Source organism: Felis catus, chromosome E1, assembly GCF_018350175.1.
Source record: "Felis catus isolate Fca126 chromosome E1, F.catus_Fca126_mat1.0, whole genome shotgun sequence".
Classification (NCBI taxonomy): Eukaryota; Metazoa; Chordata; class Mammalia; order Carnivora; family Felidae; genus Felis; species Felis catus.
The window spans coordinates 3,306,027-3,328,567 of record NC_058381.1 but is presented as its reverse complement, the minus strand read 5'-3'; the positions used below and the strand labels follow the sequence as shown (position 1 = coordinate 3,328,567).

General features: G+C 47.8%; 1 protein-coding gene across 9 annotated transcripts in view; it reads left to right on the top strand.

Moving 5' to 3' along the window:
- Positions 1–22,541, top strand: part of MYH10 (myosin heavy chain 10) — a 131,178-nt gene that overhangs the window by 5,757 nt on the left and 102,880 nt on the right. For 7 of the 9 annotated variants that reach the window (XM_023244685.2, XM_023244684.2, XM_023244686.2 and 4 more), the window contains exons 2-3: positions 1,269–1,644; positions 18,300–18,456. In XM_023244685.2, coding sequence (XP_023100453.2) covers positions 1,269–1,644; positions 18,300–18,456 — 533 coding nt within the window. Of the gene's footprint in view, positions 1–1,268; positions 1,645–18,299; positions 18,457–22,541 lie in introns of those variants that run through there. The other 2 variants (XM_045044548.1, XM_045044547.1) reach the window with 1 other exon arrangement.

The following is a 22,541-nucleotide window of genomic DNA, read 5'->3' as shown; positions in this document are numbered from 1 at the left end:
TCAGACTCACAACCCTCCGATCAGGAGTTGCCCGCCCCACCGACTGAGCCAGCCAGGCGGCCCTGGACTACTCCATGATTGGCCTTGCAGCTTTCTGTCTTTTGCCTACTAAGAACCCCCATCGTTTTGTGGGGGAGGCAAAAACTGGGAAGATGTGATAGAGCAAGAGGAGTTACTCAGTTGGCTTCTTAGGTTGATTTGGACGAGGTCACGGAGACCATACTTCTGGGATTTGTAATAACCTGGAATTTGGGGTAGTAACAAAAGTGTTTAATGATGGCGTCAGATTCCACAAAGATACTGTCAGGCAGGAGTGATGAGTCACATCGGAAAGGTGAGTGATGACTGTAAAATCCCGTCATTTGATCCAGAAAGTCAGGGGGACAAGGATAGGACGAGACGCAGCTGAGAGGGGCATGTATGGAGCCATGGCCGACGGCTCAGTGTGAACCAATGGCAGATGGGTGTTGAGTCAACCAATTAGGTCTTAAGATACATTAATTGTGAAAATCACGAATGTTCTAGACTAACTCCTAACCTGATTTGAAAGAACGTGCTTTTCTCTTTAAAAAATTTTTTTTAATGTTTGTTCATTTTTTTTTTTTTTTGAGAGACAGAGACAGCACGCAAGCAGGGAAGGGGCAGAGATAGAGGGGGACACAGAATCCGAAGCAGGCTCCAGGCTCTGAGTGGTCAGCGCACCGCCAGACACGGGGCTCGAACTCCCCGTGAGATCATGACCTGAGCCAAAGTCAGACACTTAACCGACTGAGCCGCCCAGGCGCCCCTTGATGGTTTACTGTTTAGCAGCTACTGTGCCTTTTGTAGCTCCGCCCCCGTGGCCACCGTAATTCAGGCACCACCTCCATGACCTTTCATCAGGAGTCTCTGCTTTCCTTGTCTTCATTCTCCTTTGCCTTCTTGACTCCCTGTTTAATTTGTGGCGGGGGCGAGAGAAGAGATGAGGTGGGGCGGGGGGGAGGGGGGGACGTCCCGCAGGAACTCGGCCTCTTCCCCCTGCTTGGTTTTCAGCCCTTGGTAACAGAGGGCATGTCTTGAGGGCTCCTAGTTTGTGGTCACCCCTGACATTTACTTTGGATGCCCGGTTAGCGTGGCCGTGAAGGGGATGACCCCAGCGCCTCTGCTACTGTTGATGCTTCCTGTCGGCCAAAGGTTTTGATTTAAGTTCCTCAGAGGAGTAAAATCTGTGAGTTGTCCAGTATTTGTAAACACCTAACCTTGTCCTCCTCCTCGTCTTCCTCTCCTAGAGGCAATTGCTCTTGGATCCTTCTGTTTACAATGGCCCAGAGAGCCGGACTCGAAGACCCAGAGAGGTACCTCTTTGTGGACAGAGCGGTCATCTACAACCCCGCCACTCAGGCCGACTGGACGGCTAAAAAGCTAGTGTGGATCCCGTCGGAACGCCATGGTTTCGAGGCAGCCAGTATCAAGGAAGAGCGGGGAGATGAGGTCATGGTGGAGTTGGCCGAGAACGGAAAGAAGGCGATGGTCAACAAAGATGACATCCAGAAGATGAACCCACCTAAGTTTTCCAAGGTGGAGGATATGGCGGAATTGACGTGCTTGAACGAAGCTTCTGTGTTACACAACCTGAAGGACCGCTACTATTCAGGACTTATCTACGTGAGTATTTCCGGCCACGTGATCGTGGGAGGTGGTGGCTGGGAATTCAAGTAAATTGCACCTGCCGTCGTGGGAGCCAAATGAGAACGTGCAGTACCCGCGCTCTCTGTTTAACGTGACTGTCCGTGTTACAGATAGAAAGGCCTCCTCTTGCTTACCCAAGTCTCCCGTTCCTTTGTATCTTAGCGTGTAATTTTACTTTATTATTTTTAATTTATTTTTTAAAATGTTGCTTTATTTTTGAGAGAGGGAGCACAACCAGGGGAAGGCTAGGGAGAGAGGGAGACACAGAATCCGAAGCGGGCTCCAGGCTCCGAGCTGTCCGCGCAGAGCCCGGCACGGGGCTCGAACTCACGGACTGTGAGATCGTGACCTGAGCCGAAGTCGGACTGAGGTTTTTAAGAGGAAGCCAGGACGAGACTGAGGCCGGGGTTGCCCTGTGGTCAGCAGTTGACGCGTGTGTTGCAGTCACTGACGATGTCACTGACCATGTGGAAAGAGTTACTAAAAATACTAAGGGATAAGGGAGAGCAGAAAAACGCAAGCCAGATACCCGAAAAGCTCTAGAATGACCAAAAAAAAAAAAAAAAGCTTGAGGGGATAGTAGACACAGGGCGGCAGTGGCTTAAAGAAGGCGCTAGAGGCTTTGATTCAGAATAAAACAAAGCAGAGGGAAAAGTTGATTTCACAAAGGTCTGAGTTGGGAAGAGAGCGGTTGAGTTTCTTTTTTTTTAATGTTTATTTTTAGGGGGGAGAGAGAGCATGGGGGAGGGGCAGAGAGACAGGGAGACAGGATCTGAAGCAGGCTCTGAGCTGTCAGCACAGAGCCCATTGCGGGGCTCAAACTCACAAACTGCGAGATCACGACCTGAGCCGAAGTCGGATGCTCAACCGACGGAGCCGCCCATGTGCCCCACGAGGGCCACAGTTTTGTGCGAGGGGGGTGGGTGTGCTCCCGGGGCTCTTGGTCACTCAGAACTAGTTTTCCCAAAGAAATTGGCTTATTTGGTGACTATTTACTGAACACTGTGTTCTAGGTGCTGGGGAGAGGGTGCGGGGACAGGTCGGGGTCCCTGCCTTTCTGACACATCCCAGAAGGAAATGAAACCGGACTGGGGATAGAGTAAGTCGGGAGAGTGGCTTTCCGCAGCGGCTCCGCGAAGGGCTCTTCGAGAAGGTCGCGTTAGGGCTGGAACCTTTCTGATAGGAGGGAGCTGCCCAGGGAAGGATCTGAGGAGTGGATGGTTCTCCCACAACCTTTGCCAGAGTAGTACAGTCAAGCCTGACGGCCCCCCATTTCTGTTGTCTCTGTGAGGTAAGGCACAAAGTGGGGGACACCCACCACGGTTGGGAAGGCGGCTTGAACTGGAAGAGGTTTGGGGAAGAGAAGTCACCAGTAAGAGCATCACGGGAGAGCAGCATCGAGGATCTGGCCAGGATTGCACAGCAGAACGTGTGAGGCCACCACGTCCTGGCCCGGCTTGTGGTTTTGCCAGGGCGCAGGCCCGTCCCGCCCTGGGAAGGCAGGGGACCCGTGGCCATCGTACCCATTGCCTGCACGGTCCCCCTTCCCTTCCTCCCTGGTCCAGTGGGCTGCAGGGGTCTGAGGGGAATAAGGGAGCGAAGGAGGGAGGTGGGTCGCGAAGTGAGATGTCCGATGTCACCTGTCAGATCGCCAGCTGACATCTCAGATTTGAGCAGGGGTCAGTGTCGGGTGCTGTCTGGCGCTGGAAACGCGACACCGGGGGTGCGGGGAGCTGCAGTGTGGAAGGGAGCCAGCCGCCTTTCCTGCCAGCCTCTTCACCTTGATTCCCCGCCTCCGACCTCCTCGCATCTTCCTACGAGTGGGAGAGAGGAGGGACATTCAAAGGGGAAGAAGATTCTGGGTAAAAGAGAAGGAATCGAAGAAAGGACACCTGAGTTCCTCTGTAGTCCTTCCTTGCCGTGATTCTAAGAGTTTGCAAGTGTCTTTTATCAAGTAAGTGTGATTTTTTTTTTTTTTTTTCCCAGCTAAACTCAGGGACAACCTGAGCGAGGTCTGGATTTCTTTTCCAAGCGCGGCCCCCCCTTGGTCTTTAGAGAAGGACAAGCTGAGTTCATCTCGAAGCAGTGAGGTCCCAGCGGAGCCCAGAATTTGGGACAGTCGTGTCTGCGGTTAGTGGGGTGGAGGAAGGGCCCCCGCCAGCGACGAGCTGGAGCACTTGACCTTCAAGAATCCTAGTAAGAGGGGCGCCTGGGTGGCTCAGTCAGCTAAGCGTCTGGCTTTAGCTCCGGTCACGATCTCCTGGCTCGTGAGTTTAAGCCCCGTGTCGTGGAGCCTGCTTGGGATCCTCTGTCTCCCTCTCTCTCTGCCCCTCCCCGCTCTCTCTCTCTCAAAATAAATACATAAACTTAAAGGATCCAGTAAGAAAGTGGGGCTGCGGGTATCCACGAGGGTGAGGAAGACGTCCTTGGCGTTGGAATTCACCAGTGGGTGGGGATTGAGCAGCTGAGATGCAGACACTGTAGGGAGTTGGGAGTGACCTTTTGGACGCGTTTCTGGAGACCCGCGGTAATGCACATTCACGTGAGTGAGTTATGTTGCCAACAGGCTTAGTTAAGTCGTTTCCTTGTATCTTCGTCGAATGTACCCTCCCCGACCTCCCGCCGCCTCAGGTCACATACCTTCATCCTCTCTCCTAGTAAAACCATCTGAAACCTGTAAATGCCTCCTCTGCTGCTGGTTTAGCTCACCTCACACGCGCCTTTTGATGCGTGGTATTTTTATTCACCAGCCCTAGATATTTTCTGTTTTCCGTTACGATTTCTTGTCCAACCTGTGAACCACCTAAAAGGAGACTTTAAAAATTTCGCAAGGCGGGGTGTCTTTTTATTACTGATTTTTAAACTGCATGCATTGAAAAGAATACGGTTCACGTAATACCGTTCCTTGTTTTTTGTGGAGACTGGCTGTGTGCCTTGTGTATCGTCAGTTTCGATGAGCGTTCTCTGGGCCTGGAGAGAGCGTTAATTCTGTTATTGTTCGGTGGGGGGTTCTGTGTGTGGCCCTTGGACTAAGCTTTTTAATTCTGTCTAAATCTTCCTTACTAGTTTTTGTCTGCTTTGTCTGTTAATTCCTCAGAAGTGTCTTAAGATCCCCCGGTGTGTTTTATCAACCAAGCCTACATCCCCAACCAATATAGTGTAGTTTTTGCTCTTTACAAACTTGTACCTGAACGAATCCCATAGGAGATGGTCTTTGTGTCTGTTTCTTCACTCAGCATCACATTTTTAAGGTTCATCTGTATTGCTTTGCGTTGGTATAATGCAGAAGTTCTCAAAGCACGGCCTGTGGACCCTCAGGGTCTCCCTAAGACTGTTCCAGTGGATGAGTTACAATGGCTCTCGTGATTATTTGAAGACGTTACTTGCCCCTTTCACTGTCAATGTTGGTACTGAAGGTACAGAAGCGATGGTGGGGGAAGGCAGTGACCCCAGACTGTGCTAGCAGTCATTATAATCCAGTGTCGCATGAGGCTGCTCTTGAGAAAGCAGGAGAAATCATTGATTTTATGAAATGTCAACCCTGGAGTCTTTTGAATATACCACGCGATGGGGTGGTAAAGCATGCATAAAACACTTCCATGCTGAACCACGGGGAAAGGCAGGGGCGTAGTTCTATGGGTTGCAAACTGAACTCGCTATTTTTTTTTTTTAAGAGTGCACAATTTTTATCTGATAGAGTGCCTGTGACTCACAGATAAGCCACCGTTACTCAAACTGGGGTGTTCGGCAGACACATTTAGAGAAATGAACAAAGCGGCCCCGTCCCTTCAGACGGAACAATTGATCGTCTTTGTTGCCAATGCCAGAATCTGAGTTTTCACATGAAAATTCGGATTTGGGGAAACTCCCGTTTACCCCTGTGGACGTGACGGCCTCTCAGCGCTTGCAACCCTTTCCGATGAGACAGAGGGCGATATTAATGACAGATTTTTTTTCCAATGGCATATGATGAAATGGCATCGTCTGGAAGGCCATCGTAACTCACTGAGCCAACGTTTTCCAAATGATGTGTACATAGTTACAGAATCACGGATGGGTTAAAGATTCTTTCGACAGGCAAGATAAGCTGTTGGATTTTGACGTAAGGAACAGGATGCAAGTTCGTCGATAGGGATACGTGTGCCACGTTGCGTCTGATCTTGAAGAAATTCTCACTCGTCGAGTCTCGGGGTAGCATCCAGGGGGAGTCTCCACGGTAACTGGGAAAGGCAGTTAAACTCCGGCTCTCTTTCCCAAACCAGCTATGTGTGTGAGGCTAATTTTCTTCATTTGCTCCAACCGACACAACATAGCACCACAGATTGAATGCGAAAACAGATTTGAAAACCGAGCCACTTTCTCTGGAGCCAGACAATCAGAAGATGTGCAAAAATAGAAAGCAGCACCACCTTCTCACTTTCGTTTTGGAAAACGTAAGGTTATTTTCGTCAGAGACGTTGTTGATGTTAACAAGTATCGTTATTTTAAAACAAAGAGATTTATTTTAAAATGGGTATTTTGAAATGAACAGGTATATGTTTATGAAAGCTTGGTTATATAAAATGAAAGGTCTCTGGGGTCTTTAATCATTTCGAAGAGTGTAAAGGGGCCCTGAAATGAAAAAGGTTGGGATATTTCGTTCATCCTGTTGTAGCGTTATAGCATAACGTTCCACGGTAAGATTTCTGGCCCAGTTTATCCACTCAGCTGCTTTTGGACATGGGTGTTTGCCAGTTTGGGGCCCGTACCTGGGGCCCATAGGCGTGCCTTTCTGTACGGTGTGTGAGGAGTGGGAATCCCGGGTGGTCGCGTACACAGATCTGTAACTCCTACATGCAGTGTTTCTAGATAAAGCCTGATTTAGGCAGATTCCAGCAGGAGACAGAAGGCCCCGGTCTGAGAGGGGAATGTAATGGTGTATTTCACGGGGTTGGCCTCGGCCCCATTTGGAGTCGGATTCTGTGTGTGGTGTGAGATGGCTGTCCAGTTGACCCAGTGCTCCAAAGTGCCACCTGGTCACATATCAGGTGCTCCTAAGTGGGCTCTTAATTGTGTCGGGGGACTGTGTGCCCATCTTCAGGCTGAGATCACATTGTCTTTAGACTAAGTCTTGGTATCGGGTGTGGTAGGTGCCCTCATTTTTGTTATTCTTTAGGGTGGTTTTGGCTGTGACATCTTTTGCATTTCAATATAATTTTAGAACCGTATGTCAGTTTTACGTACGCACACGCACACACACGCACCCTCGCTGGAATTTTGTTTGGGATTTTGTTGATTCTGTAGATCAGCTGAGGAGAGAAGCACGATCTTGGCAATATGTGATCTTCTAGTTCATGGCTGTATCTGTTTATTTAGTTCTTCATCTTCCATGATCTGTTTTATGGCTGTCTGTGGAGGCCAGGATGGCTCTTCTTACATTTATTTTGGGGTATTTGATTTTTTTTTTTGGATGCTACTTAAATCGTGGTTTTAGCATTTTCTGATGGATGCCATGATGTAGAAATACAGTTGTCGTGGTTTTTTAAACATTTTTTTAATGTTTGTTTATTTTTGAGAGAGAGAGAGAGAGACAGAGCATGGGCAGGGGAGGGGCAGAGAGAGAGGGAGGCACAGAATCCGAAGCAGGCTCCAGGCTCCGAGCTGTCAGCACAGAACCTGACATGGGACTTGAACTCACGAACCACGAGATCATGACCTGAGCTGAAGTCGGATGCTTAACCGACTGAGCCACCCAGGTGCCCCTGTCATATTTCTTACAAATAAAATCTTACTAAGATTGTTTATTGGTCATGACAGTTTAGCTGGAGATTCTTTCGGATTTTCTACGTTTTTTTCTACTTTTCTATGGATGTTCCTTTTTTGTTTACCTATTTATTTTAAAAGAGAGATAGAGTACACAGGTGGGGAAAGGGCAGAGAACAAGGGAGAGAGAGAGAATCCCAAGCAGGCTCCACACCATTAGCACAGAGCCCAACGTGGGGCTCGAACTCATGAACTGTGAGATCATGACCTGAGCCAAAACCGAGAGTCGGGCGCTTAACTGACTGAGCCACCCAGGCGTCCTCTATGGATGTTTCTATTGGGTTTTCTATATGTCTACAAATAGTGACAGTTTTATTTTTTCCTTTCTAATTCTTGCACATTTCTTTTATTTGCTTTATTGTGTTTCCTAGGACCCTCAGTAAATATTCGTTAAACAGCAGTGGAGATCATCGGTGTCTGTCATTCCTGATCTCAGAAGTGTCATCATTTCACCATTAAGAATGATGGCTGCTTTGGGGTGCCTGGGTGTCTCCGTCAGTGGAGCACATGATTCTTGACTTCAGGGTTATGAGTTCAAGCCCCATGTTGGGTGTAGAGATGACTAAAAAAAATAAACTTAAAAAAAAATGATGGTTTGTTTCCATTTTGTTTTGTTTTTAATATTCTTTATCAGATTAAGGGAATTCTTCTATTCTTAGTTTTTATCCTGAATAGATGAATTTTTAAAATCCTGTTTGGATGTCACTTGTCAAATGTTTTTTCCAGCATCGAGTGAAATGATAGTGTGATTTTTCTGGCTATTTTGTTATGGTGGTGAATTACATATATTTTTGAGTGTTAAATTAACCTGGCAAGGACTAAGTATTCTTTTTATATACTGGATTCTGCTTGCTAATATTTTGTGTAGGATGTTTGCATCTATATTCATGAGTGAGATTGGCTTAAATTTTTCCTTGTTTTGTAATATCCTTGTCGCATTCTGCTCTCAAGTGATACTGGTTTTATGAAATGAATCAGGGAATATCTCACCTTTGTGTGTTCTCAGATATTGCTTGGAGAGGGTTTGTGTTATTGCTTTTTAAAATAACTATAGTTTTCTTTGTAGGCAAGTTTTTCTTTAATAGATGTAGAACTTTTCAGGGGCGCCTGGGTGGCTCAGTTGGTTGAGCATCCAACTTCGGCTCAGGTCATGATCTCATGGTTTGTGGGTTCAAGCCCCGCGTGGGGCTCTGTGCTGACAGCGCAGAGCCTGGAGCCTGCTTCGGATTCCGTGTCTCCCTCTCTCTGCCCCTCCCCTGCTCGCACTCTTGTCTATCTCTCTCTCTCTCTCTCAAAGATAAACCTAAAAAAATTTTTTAAAAAACCAGATGTAGAACTTCTCAGATCTCTAGTTTCTTCCGTTAGTTTTGATAATTGTGTTTTTCTAGGAATTTCTCTGTTTCATCTGAATTTTCAAATTTATTGGCATAAAGTTGTGCATCATACACTCTTATTTTCTGTAGAATTTGTAGTGACACTCTCTTTAATTCCTGATCTGCTACCCTTTTTTTAAAAGAAATCTAGGGGCGCCTGGGTGGCTCAGTCAGTTGAGCATCCAGTCTCGATTTCGACTCAGGTTACGAACAGGGTCGTGGGATCAAGCCCTCAGACCACTGGGCTCTGTGCTGATCATGGCGCTTGCTTAACATTTTCTCTCCCTGTGGGGATGAGCACTGGGTGTTGTATATAAGTGATGAATCACTGGGTTCTACCTCTGAACCTAATACTACGCTGTAGGTTAACTAACGTGAACTTAAATAAATCATACACTCTAAATTTTTTTTTACATTTATTTATTTTTGATAGAGACAGAGCACAAGTGGGGGAGGGGCAGAAAGAGAAGGAGACACAGAATCTGAAGCAGGCTGCAGGCTCCGAGCTGTCAGTGCAGAGCTCGACGCGGGGCTCAAACTCACAAACCGTGAGATCATGACCTGAACTAGAGTCGGACGCTTAACCGACTGAGCCACCCTGGCGCCTCATAAACTATACACTCTTTAAAAAAAAAAAAAAAAAAAAAAAAAAAAAAAAAGATTCTCTTTCCTTCTCCCACTGTCCCCCTCCCCTGCTTTCACACTCCTTTTCTCTCTCTCTCTCTCTGTCAAGTAGAAAAATAAAAAATAAATAAATAAGGAGTCTCCCCAGAGGTGTAAGTGATAGGTGTTTAGCTGTATTCTGCAAGTCCCAGTATGTTGTATTCTCATTACTGTTCAGTTCAGAATACTGAGGCTGTCTTCATGGACGTTGCGAGTTATTTAGAAGTAGGTTGATTAATTTCTAGACATCAGGGGATTTTCAGGGGCGCCTGGGTGGCTCAGTGAGTTGAGCGTCCAACTTCGGCTCATGTCATGATCTTGCGGTTCATGAGTTCGAGCCCCGCATCATGGTCTGTGCTGACAGCTTGGAGCCTGGAGCCTGCTTCGGATTCTGTGTCTCCCTCTCACTCTGCCCCTCTCCTGCTCACACACACTCTCTCTCTCTCTCTCTCTCTCTCTCTCTCTGCCTCTCAAAAATAAATAAACATTAAAAAATTTTTGTTTCAAACATCAGGGGGTTTTCAGGTTGATTTTGTTGTTTCTAATAATCCCTTTGGTCAGAGAACAACATACCCTGAACGATTTCAGTCCTTTGAAGTTTGTTGGACTTGTTTTATGGTCCATCATGTGCTCGAGCTGGGTAAGAGGTCAGTACGCTCTTGAAAAACACACACATCCGCTGTGAGTGGATGCAGGGTCCCTCTTGTGCAGTGTATATCCTCATGGTTTTCGAGTTTTATTTGCTGTTCTCTATCGGTCACCATTAATCTGTTCCCCTTTTCAGTCCTGTCATTTTTGCTGTGTATGTGTTGGAGCTATGTTGTCACATACAGCCAAAGGTAGGATTTTTAGATCTTTCTGGTGGATCCTCGTGAAATGGTCTTTTTTAATTTTTTTTCAACATTTATTTATTTTTGGGACAGAGAGAGACAGAGCATGAATGGGGGAGGGGCAGAGAGAGAGGGAGACACAGAATCGGAAACAGGCTCCAGGCTCTGAGCCATCAGCCCAGAGCCCGACGCGGGGCTCGAACTCACGGGCCGCGAGATCGTGACCTGGCTGAAGTCGGACACTTAAGCGACTGCGCCACCCAGGCACCCCAAAATGGTCTTTTTTTAAATAGTAAATACTTCTCGGGGCGCCTGGGTGGCTCAGTTAGTTAAGTGGCTGACTTCTGCTCAGGACATGATCTCATGGTTCGTGAGTTCAAGCCCCACGTCGGGCTCTGCGCTGACAGCTCGGAGCCCGGAGCCTGCTTCGGATTCTGTGTCTCCCTCTCCCTCTGCCCCTCCCCCCCTCGTGCTCTGTCTGTCTGTCTCTCTCTCTCTCTCAAAAAGAAAATTTAAAAATAAATAAATAGAAGTAAATACTTCTCTTGGGAAGTATTAGCTTTTTTCCCTTTTGCTTAGTGTTTGCACGGCTTGTTGTTTTCCAGACTTTTATGTTCAGCCTTCCTGTGGTTTTCTACGTAAGATGGTTGGTCTCTGATGGACAGCCTGTAGTTGTTATTTTTGGCCCCAATCTGACACTATTAATATTTTAACTAGAGTATTCAGCTGATGTACGGGTACAGTAGTAAGTGAAAAATTTCAGTTGAACTCGGCCACCTGACCCCTTGCTCCCTCTTGGTCCCCCCGTTCTGTGCTTTTCCTTCTTTCTCCCTCCTTTTTCGATGAGGTAACGTTTATTGTTACCATTGTACCTTTTCACCTCTCACCCTGGGATGGGTATTTTTGCTCTCGTCTTCGTCATTCCTTTAGCGGTCACCTGCTCTCCAGCGCAGCCTTGACCGACCAGAGACTGACCGCCACTGCTGCTCTTTACCCGCAGTGGACGCAGAGCGGCCCCGGAGCACTTGAACTCTGTCCCTGCTGCCTCCCGGCCCGCACGCTGCTGCTCAGTATGTTGACGTGGATTTCTGTATCTAGATTTAAAAAAAATTTTTTTTTAATGTTTATTTTTGAGAGAGAGAGAGAGCGCGCGCAAGCATGAGTGGGGGAGGGACAGAGAGAGGGAGGCACAGAATCCCAAGCAGGCTCCAGGCTCTGAGCTGTCAGCACAGAGCCCGATGCAGGGCTCGAACTCACAGACTGTGAGATCATGACCTGAGCTGAAGTCAGACGCTCAACCGACTGAGCCACCCAGGCGCTCCTCAATTTTTTTTTAAGTAAGCTCCACGCCCAGCATGGGGCCCGAACTCACAACCCCGAGATCAAGAGTCACATGCTCCATTGGCCGGGCCAGCCAGGTGCCCCTCCTCCTTCATCTCTCATGTTTCTTCCCCCCCCCCCCCGGATTTAGAGTCCAGAGCTGGTGGCGATTTTCCCACCGCGCTGTGTGCCGTTGAGAACCCAGCCTGCAGTTTCGCTCTCGGACCTTTGACGCTAATCTGTGCTTCTTTGCACTGGCGGTTCCTAAAATTTTCTCTTTGTCTTTGGTTTCCAGCACACTCACTCCAAGGTGCTTAGGTAAAGTTTGCGTCTCTGTATCAGGCGTGGAGCTTGGAGCATTTTCGTCTGTGCCTTGATGGCTTTGGTTGGTTTTGGAAAATTCTCAGCCATTGCCCCTTCCAAGACCACTTCTGCCCCGCGGTCCCTTTCCTCCCTCTAGCACTCTTGTGCCACTGAGTCCAACCTTGTCACCGCGCCCCATGCAGCCTTCTCATCCTTCTGTATTTTAATCCCCATCCCCCATCCTGCACCCCCGTGCTTAGCTCAGATATTTGCTTCTGATAAAGTGTGGAAGAACTAATTCTTTCTTCATCTGTATCTAAATTGCCTTTAAACACACCCGGTGAATTGCTAATTTCCATTACTTTATGTTGCATTTTTCATTTGGGTTTTCTTTTTATGATTTTTTAAAGGCTCTTTATGTTTGTTTTTTTATGGTTTCTTTTTATGGCTTTTCTTTTAATGGTTCCCGATTCTCTGGCAGAATTCTCGATCACGTTTTTTAATCACTGGAACATGCCACTGTCCAAGGTAACAAGACGAGGCGATGCGAACAGACTCACAGGGGTGCAGATGTTATCCTGGATTGTAGGTGTCTCATGTGCCCGTGATTGTACGGAAAGAAGCGCGGAGGCAATGACATTGAGCTGTGTCTAGAGTCCTGCTCTGGGCAGGCGGGTAGGCGAACGGGTCTAGCACGCGTAGCTCCTCATGGATCAGGGGCTCAGGTGAAAGCCTGGGACGTTTCCCCTCCTCCCAGCGGGCAGGCTCCTAGTTCTGTGCTCCTGACCTTGCATGCTGCTCAAGATTTCACTCTGCTTAGCCTCCTGGTCCTCAGCCACCGATTTTGGGATTTGTAACTACCGTCTGCGTGAGCAGGACTTAATAATTCTGTGTCACCATTCGCTCACGTTCACACTGCCCTTAGGTCTCATGAATGTTTATTGCAGTGGGTCTACTCACTTTAGGGTCCAGAGACGGTCACTATATGCTAAGTAGTTGTTCTGTCTCTTCTGATCTGTCCGTCTCCCCTCTTTTAGTTGAAGAAACAGAGTCCGTTCTGTAGAACCTCCCATAGTCTGGATTTTGTTGATTGCATTTGCGTCCAGAGGCTTGATCAGATGTGGATTCAGGACATGCTTAATGCCAGCTCGTCTCTATGTGTGGTGTTGAGATTGACAAGTGAGTCAGCCCGGGATCTGGGGTTTTGTTTGGCGGACGTGTGTATTGGGAGTGTCCTTGTCTGCCATTCACCTAAGGGTTTAGCAACCAGTTTGTTTTCGATGATTGTCCTTTTTTACAGAATGTTGGCCTTTCTTCCCCCAGAGAAGCAATAATGATTATTCTAGTGGCTTTACCCTTGTGCCTTCTTTTGTTATTGTATCTCTTGTCCTGTTCTTCTCTAAGAGGGAAGCGCTCTCAGAATAAATGTGCCCACTGGATCGCTTATTTCCTGATATCCGTTCTGCTCTTTTATTTTCTCCACTGTGGGGTTTTGGGCTTTCACGTCAGAGGACTGCTTACAGCCGTTCCTTGCTGGCCTCAGCCACGTCTCCTTTCCTTGTGCATTTCTGTTCCAGTTGGTGGAGTCCCTGTTCTACTACATTCTGCACCTGTAAATCTGTTTCCTAAAGCTTCCTTTTAGCTGATTTTGGAGGCAATTTCCATAGGCACATCCTCTCTCTGAAGCCTCTGGATGACGATGCTTTCCTCCTCACATAGGGTTTCGGGTTTATCGTTTCAAACACGCGTGCGAATTTCTGTGGGTGCAGTGTTTGCAGATGGTGTGGGTGAACTCTCCTTCGGGTGGTGGCCTGATGCCCTCTGCGAGCCGCAGAGGGGGAGCGGCCTGGGTGAGACCCCCGTTCGGTCCTGCTTCTGCTCTGCGCCCTGGCCCTGACATCCTCACTGCCTCATTTCCTGGCTGCCCAGTGCTTGGAACCTTGAAAGAACGTGCGCGCGCATTCCTGTCGGATGGTGGGCGTTCCGGGCAGAGAGAGCTGCGTGTGCAGAAGCCTGGAGGCGTAAAGCAGGGCGGCGTGTCTACAGAACGGCAGGTTTCTTGTGCAGGTGTTTTTGCCTGTCGCTCTGAGGAAGGTGTGTGACAGAGGCTGGTGTGTCGGAGGCCGCACCGACATCCGTCAGGCCTTCACAGTGCTTCAGAATGTTCTCTTGGCTTGTCCAGCTCTCCCTAGGCGCTCTCCCGGGCGCGCCTGCTGTAGCGCATCCCCATTCAGCATGGCCCGAGCTCCGTACGCTCAAAGGGGATTCGTTATCTCCCCCACATATCAGACCGTTCTTCCTGTATGTACATCGGTTGAACGCTGGGGCTGTTAGCTCGCATCTTTGGTGGTCTTTATGTGCAGACCTGTTGAGCGCCATGGAGTCTCCCTCCCCCCAGCTCTCTCGTGACCCACCTCTTCCCTCTCATCTGAGCCCCGGCACTGTGCTGGGACTGGGGCAGTAGTAGTCTCCACTCCCCGCTCCCCACCTCTTGCCCTCCGGTCTCTTTTCCGTGGGGCTACCAGATCGATCCTTTTACAAACATGCTCCTTCCCTTCCGTCGCTCTTCTCCCCTGAACCTCTGATACCTGATCGCCTGTGCGGGCAGAATCTAAGCGGTTGAGTCCGCCCTTCTGAGCTCCCACCGTGCACGTTCCGCGCTCGGTGAGGCCGAGCTGTTCACTGTGCCTTGCCTGTATCCTGCCACTAAGTTTCGTGCACTTTCTATTTTATTTTTTTTAAGTCTAGTTATCTATTTTGAGAGAGGGGAGAGAGAGCAAGTGGGGGAGGGGCAGAGAGAGGAAGAGAGAGAGTCCCAAGCAGGCTGCTCGCCATCAGCACCGAGCCTGACGCAGGGCTCGGTCTCTCGAACCGTGAGATCATGACCCGGCTGAGCCGCCCGGGCGCCCCGCTCCCCCTGTTTTCCTGGCAACTTCTTTATCCCTCCTTTTGCCCTTTAGTTTTTAAAAGGACATCAGAGACCATCTAGTCTGAATTTTGTACCTCGTTTTGCAGTTTCCGACCAGACGGCCTTGACTTTCGGGGCCTGGGGTTGGTTGCGTGTGCGGCTGCAGAGTTTCTGTCCCATTTATAACCGCGTTCATCTTTCTCCTTCTCTTTTCTTACCGCTCTCTCTTTAGTGTCTCGTGTGTGTGTTTAGTCTGTTGTGTTCCTGCCTAGAGGTGTGTGTTTCTTGAAGGCGTAAAAAGTCTCGTGTGCCTATTCACACACTGAATGAGGTCTGATTGGAACTTTGGAGTCAGAGAGACAGGATTTTAACAGCATATTGCCCTCCTGCCACGTGCCCCGCGGAAGATGAAAGTAACACAGCATCGCTTCCGTTATCACTCCTACAGGAGCCTGGAATTGGAGCTCATTTCCAGAGAGTTCAAAGTCAGCTCTTCAAGCACTTAAATTGAATGATGTTCCCACATAAACATTTTTTTTTTACTCCCCCTCTCTGGCAAGCACAGGGTACTGATGATTATTTAACCTTGTTTTTAGATGACGTACTCATATTTGTGAGACTGAGTCATTTTGTGATCCTGAGTCCTCAGAAAAGCACCCACCGCATGGGAGACACATATGTGGGAATTATTTCTGAGTTAAATGTCGCTGTTAGGATCTGTTGCCACGCCATACGTGGTATGGGATGTTAAACTGAATTTCCGTATTTGAACTTTCTTGCATTTATTTGTCTTGTTTTCTTTGTGGTCGGTCTATAATTTACCTCTTATAAAAGTGAAGTGTAGACTCCGTAGCTTCATGATAGACTCCGATCTAATTTTTGAATGGAAAAGTGGGGTCTGTATAAAAATTCATCGAGGGGCGCCTGGCTGGCTCAGTCGGAAGAGTGTCCGTGACTTTTGATTTCGGCGTCATGAGTTCAAGCGCCAGGATGGGTGTAGAGATTACTTAAATAAATAAACGTTTTTAAAATAATCATTGAGATGTATAGTTAGGATTTGTTAACCTGTCTGTATACAGGAGCCAGCCAGGCTTGTCTGGGACCTGAGCTGCCTGGACGAGAGAGCCGACGGTCAGAAGACCCGAGTGGCCAGCGAGGGAGGGGGCAGGCGCCTTCTCTGGCCTCAGGCAGACGGGGCGATGTCCCTCTGGCCAGCTCAGACGTAAGGCCAACAGCTCCTAGCCGTGAACTTGCGGCAGAGCCTTTCGCTTCTGCCTCCTCTCTGCCCACACCCGCACCTCCGGTTGTGACTTAGGAAAGCTGTGGGGGGCACAGCCTGAGATGAGGTTCTGACCCGACCACCGCCCTCCTTCCAACAGGCTCCCGTCCCCGCGTTAGCACCGGTCACTGCAGTGTGCGCCTACAGCCGTCTCGAGGGTGCCTTCTGGCGGCAGCTGCCAAGGTTTCCGCCTTCACAGACACAGCTGTGGCTGAGAAACCCTTTAGGGTCCCTGGGGAGCGGGCCACGCAGCTGAACGCCGTCAGCCCCGGCCTTTGTAGTGTCCTCTTGCCTGTGGACTCGGTCCCCCAGCTCACCTTCATTAAAAGGCCTGCGGGGCGCTTGGGTGGCTCAGTCGGTTAAACATCTGACTTTCGGCTCAGGTCGTGAACTCGTCGTGGTTTGCAGGTTCGAGCCCCGCGTCGGGCTCTTTGCTGATGGCTCGGGGCCTGGAGCCTGCTTCGGGTTCTGTGTCTCCCTCTCTCTCTGTCCCTCCCCCTCTCCTGCTCTGTCCGTCTTTCTCTCTCTCAAAACTAAATAAACATCAAAAATACTAAAAAACAAAAAAGGCCTGCATCCCAGTGCCACGGACTGCCACTTCCAGATGCCTCGGTCCTCAGAGGACTGGGGCCCCCGGCAGCAGCCTGGCGGTTCTGTTCTTCCCTGACCCCCACGGTCAGTTTTGTACACTCTTCTCAGAAATCATTCTTAGCGAGTTAAGAAAACCCCCAAATCAAAAGCGTTCCTAGTATCGGTTCTGAGAATGGTGACTGTGCTGGCCAAGAAGGGTTCATGTCTTCTAGACTAATGGCTCGTAAAAATTGTTGAGGACCCACTGGGCGCCTGGCTGGCGCAGGGGGTGAAGCATGTGACTCTTGATCTCGGGGTCATAAGTTCGAGCCCCATGCTGGGTGGAGAGATGATTTAAAAACAAAGCCTTTGAAAAAAAAATTGAGGGGGCGCCTGGGTGGCTCAGTCGGTTAAGCGTCAGACTTCTGCTCAGGTCATGATCTCACGGCTCGTGAGTTTTTGAGCCCTGCGTCGGGCTCTGTGCTGATTGATGGCTTGGAGCCTGGACCCTGCTTCACATCCTCTGTCCCCCTCTGTCTCTGCCCCTCCCCTGCTTGCACACTGTCTCATAAATAAATAAAAACATTAAGAAAAATAAAATAAATTGAGGACCCTTTTGTGTCCTTTAGTGTTTGTCTGGTTTACATTTATCAGTACTTACTGTATTTGAAATTAAAACAAATTTTAAAAATATGTATCAATTCACTTAAAAACAGTAAGCCATGTATTTATTTAAATAAGTTCATTTAAAATAAGTGTACAACAGGCATGCCTGGGGGGCCCAGTCGGTTGAGCGTCCGACTTCAGCTCAGGTCATGATCTCAACGGCTTGTGGGTTCGAGTCCCGCGTCGGGCTCTGTGCTGACAGCTCGGAGCCTGGAGCTGCTTCGGATTCTGTGTCTCCCTGTCTCTACCCCTCCCCCACTCATGCTCTCTCTCTCAAAAATGGATAAACATTAAAAAAAAAATGTGTACAACAAGTTAACATAAATAATCTTTCACAAGACAAACGCTGTTTTCCACAACAAGTTAACATAAATAATCTTTCACAAGACAAACGCTGTTTTCCACAGCAAAATACTTAGAGAAGTTTTCTGTTTTTGCAAATCTCTTTAACAACCACGTTTTCAGGTAATTGTGGGTATTCTTCTCTGATTCTACACCCAAACTTAACACATGGCATTTCCTAAATGATTAGCTGCAGTGTGGAATCTGGAACTAGATTACCGACCTTTTCGTACCGTGCACACTCGGAAAAGAACAGCCCTGAAAACATGAATCACGGGCTGCTTGAGCCTTTCGCTGGTAGCCCTGTGAGGTTGGGAAGCATGTGTTGTTATGGCCATTTTACAGATGAAGGAATTGAGTCCAGAAGAGTGCCTCTTAATAAATGATCTGTGGGAGAACTGCCTGTGGCTTGTAATCGTATATCCTCCGCTAGATTTAATTAGGAGAAGGGATTAATTACTCTAGGGATGAAGGCTCCTGTTCAGATTACTGTATGGTCTCTGGCTGTGTGATATATTCAGGGATTGTTTTTTGTTGTTTTTTTTTTTTAACGCTGTATTGTATTTTTCTTCTAGACTTATTCTGGACTCTTCTGTGTAGTCATAAACCCTTACAAGAATCTTCCAATCTACTCTGAGAATATCATTGAAATGTACAGAGGGAAGAAACGCCACGAGATGCCGCCACACATCTACGCGATCTCTGAATCTGCTTATAGATGCATGCTCCAAGGTAACTGGGAGGGTTAGAGGACTAAATACTCAGTTTCTTAAATGTGAGTTAGTGGTTTTGTTTGTGTCTCAAAGGGCCTTAACCTTAAACGATCTTGAAACGTAGTTAAGTGTTTATTGTGGAGGAATTACGAAGTCTTTTTTTTTTTTCTAATGTGTTTATTTTGAGAGAGAGCACGGAGAGGGGCAGAGAGAGAGGGAGAGACAGAATCCCAAGCGGGCTCCACACTGTCAGCGCAGAGCCTGATGTGGGGCTCGATCCCACAAACTAAGATCATGACCCGAGCTAAAGTTAAGAGTCAGATGCTCAACTGACTGAGCCACCAGGCACCCGTAAAATTTTTTTTAATTAATGGATTTATTTTGAGAGAGTGAGAGAGAGAGCGTGAACGGAGGAGAGGGGCGGAGAGAATCCCAAGCAGGCTCTGCAGTGTCAGCACAGAGCCTGACGCGGGTCTCGATCTCGTGAACTGTGAGATCATGACCTGAGCTGAAATCAAGAGTAGGATGCTTAACCGACTGAGCCACCCAGGCGCCCCTGAATTAGGAATTTTTAAGATGGCAATGGGCAGTGTGGCCATTTTCTAGAAGAAGTAGGTAAGTATGACTGTTGCTTCATAATTACTTCACATTAATTTTTTTCATCAAAAAGCATCTAGTTTTTATATACGTTTGCTGTCCATCACAAACCGGGATAACCAGAACTCTCTTGGACTGGGTTTTAGCACCCACAGGAAGAGCCACGGGAAGGATGATGGAAAAGGTAGAGGCTTCATTGGGGAGCAAAAGGTCATAAAATATTTCTGTCGTAAATACGTAGAAGAGGGGACAACAGAAGTTAGAAAGCACTGGGCCGGTTGGTGGATGGCAGTGGCTTCCTTTTGGGCTTAGGATGAAGTATAAATTTGAAGAGTCATCCCTTTGAATCCTGGCTTTAGACACAACGGTGTACGGAGGGACGTTTTCCTGAAAACCAGAACGTGGCCATTTTGAACGCATCTCCCTCTTATTGCTCAAAAAGATGGCATTGAACACGGGACCTCCTAGTGCTCTGTGAGCTCTCCTGTAATAACGCTCCCCCTCGTTTCATCTTTTACAAAATAAACTCGGCAAAGTACGATAAACTCTATCGGCTCTCACAAAATAGTTCTGTGGGGCGCCTGGGTGGCTCAGTCAGTTGAGTGTCCAGCTTCTGCTCAGGTCACGATCTCACAGCTTGTGGGTTCGAGCCCCGCGTCGGGCTCTGTGCTCACAGCTCGGAGCCTGGAGCCTGCTTCGGATTCTGGTGTCTCCCTCTCTCTCTACCCCATCCCCACTCATGCTCTGTCTCTCTCTGTCTTAAAAATAAATAAAACATTAAAAAATTTTTGAAAAAAAAAAAAAAAAAAAGTAGTTCCGTGATCTTCAGGAACCGGGATGTGATCTGTCCACCTGTCACTGCATTGCAGGCCTTGGGGGGCTGGGTCTGAAGGGTAGCGGGAAGGCCAGCCCCCGCTTTCACGTTTCATTGGGACGCTTATGTACCAGGTCCCTGGAGGCAAACAGGAAGGACTTCAAAGCTAGAAGAGTGACTCTCCAGAATCCGTTTAGGCCGAGAAAAGATGAGATTTAATATGAGTTCTTAGTTTCAGAGCCAGAGAATACTAAGAAAATGGCTACCGCTGGGGGGGCTTGCAGACCGCGGAGAGAGAATGGCCAGCTTCTTTGGTTTTGGTTCTGAGTCTCTGCGAAGAAGAATCTTTATATGCAGAAAAGCGTTTGTATGAATGAGCACGCTCTGCCTCATGTGGGAGAAGCCATTGGAGACAGGACACTCCTTCTCCAGTTGAATCCATATTTCCACACCCAGACAAGTACGTTCTCACAGTTGACGTGGCTGACCCTCTGGTCTCTGAAGTATCATCTAGGAAAGGGGGGTTTCCGGAGGGCAGTTCCAACTCTGAAAAAGGGGCAGAGGCTTCGGACCTCTGAGCTTCACGTACCTGCCAGGGAGGGTTCTAGAATCTATTGTTGACAGTCTAGGAACAACGTGACAATACACGCACATACCTTTCGCTTAGCGGGAAGGAAGAGCACAGTGGACGGTGTTAACGACAATCAGGACCGCCACACGGCGTTCCAGAGTGTCACAAACGTGACGTCCCCGGGGCTGTTCGTGGCAAAGGTGCCCATGGGGTGCTGGTGACTAGCTGAGGTTGTCCGGGTTTGTCAGGGTGTGCACTAAAGGCCATTTAAAAATGTTGCAACATTCTTCTCAGCATGCAGGACGCATGCCCGTGAAATTTGTAGATGACGTGAAACTTGGCAGGGGAAATAAATACATTTGACGAAAAGAGAGAGTTTTTGAAATTATCTTGACAGGTCGATTGGAAAAATTGAATCGAACGAAATAGTTAACAGTGATTAAATGCGAATCATGTCCCACGACCGGGTTGCCAGACCAGCCCTGTGCGGACAGAACAAGGAAGAGGTGGCTTACCAGCATATCGTGTCGTTGCCGCTGTCCTCATTAGTGCTGGAGTGAACATTTGTTGACTATTCCTGTGTGCCGGGCACTGGCCGGATGTTTCAAATGCATGACATGATCTACCACAACCATCCTGTCAAGTAAACAGAGTTGCTGTCCCTGTTTAACTGGGGCACCAAGCAGTTAAAAACTCGACCCAAGAAAATGTCGGTCGTAAGGGGTTATGAACTAGGATTCAAAGCCAAGGCAGTGTGACACATTCGCATCCACAGTCATGAAATTCCACGTGAAAAGCAGAAAGAATTAGTTGATAGTTTTGGCTACATGACAACTGAAAGTTGTTAAGAAACAAAACAAAACAAAACACCTGTCAACAACCCTATCACATTCCGTTCTGTAGGTACGGGCTACATGCTAATGTACCGCACAGCTCCACGGGGCTGGGCTTGCGCTCGGGTAGTCGAGTAATAGCTTACACTGCCTACCAGTCCTGGTCCGTGTAGGTTTTCAGTTACCACTGTGAGCAAAACCTCCAAATGCCACGGGGGCCCGTGAAGAGATCGGTAATCATAATTACTGGTCAGAGTTTGTGTCTTTAGTGCAAAGAACCAGAGGAGAGCTTACCTTTCTTCCTAAGTTTGGATTCTAGGGGACACTGTACCAATAAAATGCAGAGTGGGTCTGGCACAGAGTAGTTGCTCAAGAAACACTGGCTGAATGAATGAATGAATGGCAGAGTTCTTGGACATAAACTTGATTTCAAAAATCTCAGCTTCCCGTTCTTGTCAGATTTGTATCTAAGTAAAACACAGACCTCAGCGTAAGTAAGTGCTTCATGCTTTCTAGTGTTAAAGGGAACTTAAAATTTAAACGTTTCCAATCGCATGCTGTTGATGTAAGAGATATTTTTTTAAATACATGTATTGACGTATTTTGCAACATTGTAAAACTCACTTCTTCTGGAAGGTATTTTTGGTAGATTCTTTGGGATTTTTCTGTGTAGACCAGCATGTCTTCTGCAGATAGAGACATTGCTGTGTCCTCCTTCATATCTTAGGCTTTGGGTTTATTTTCTTGCCTTGTAATAATGTTCAGTAGGTGTGGCGACAACAGACATCCTTGCCGTGTTCCTGGTCTCGGGCACACTTTTCACCTTTTCACCATGAAGGATGGTGTTCACTGCACACGTTTTTTGTTCATGAAATTCTTTTGTATTCCTACTTTGCTCGTTTTTTTTTTTTTTCTTGTTTTAACCTGAGTGAATGTTGAGTTTCGTCAAATGCATTTTCTACATCTATCCAGATATTCTGTGGTCTGTAGATAAGGTGAGTTAGATCGTTGGCCTTTGGGTGCTGAATAACCCTGCGTGGCCAGGACGAAGGTCACCTGCTTCTCATGTGTGTACCCCCTTTGTCTGTGTCGTCGGATTTGATCTGCTCACGTGTTGTTGAGAATTTCTGTGCCCTTGCTGATGACAGAGATTTGTGTGTCATTTTCTTGTATTGTAACGTCTCTGTAGCTGTAGTGTCAGAGTCGGGCTTGTCTCTGAGAATGGATTGGGAGGGAGAGGTTTCTTCCTCTTGAATTTTCTGAAAAGTTTGGTATGGTTTTTTTCCCCT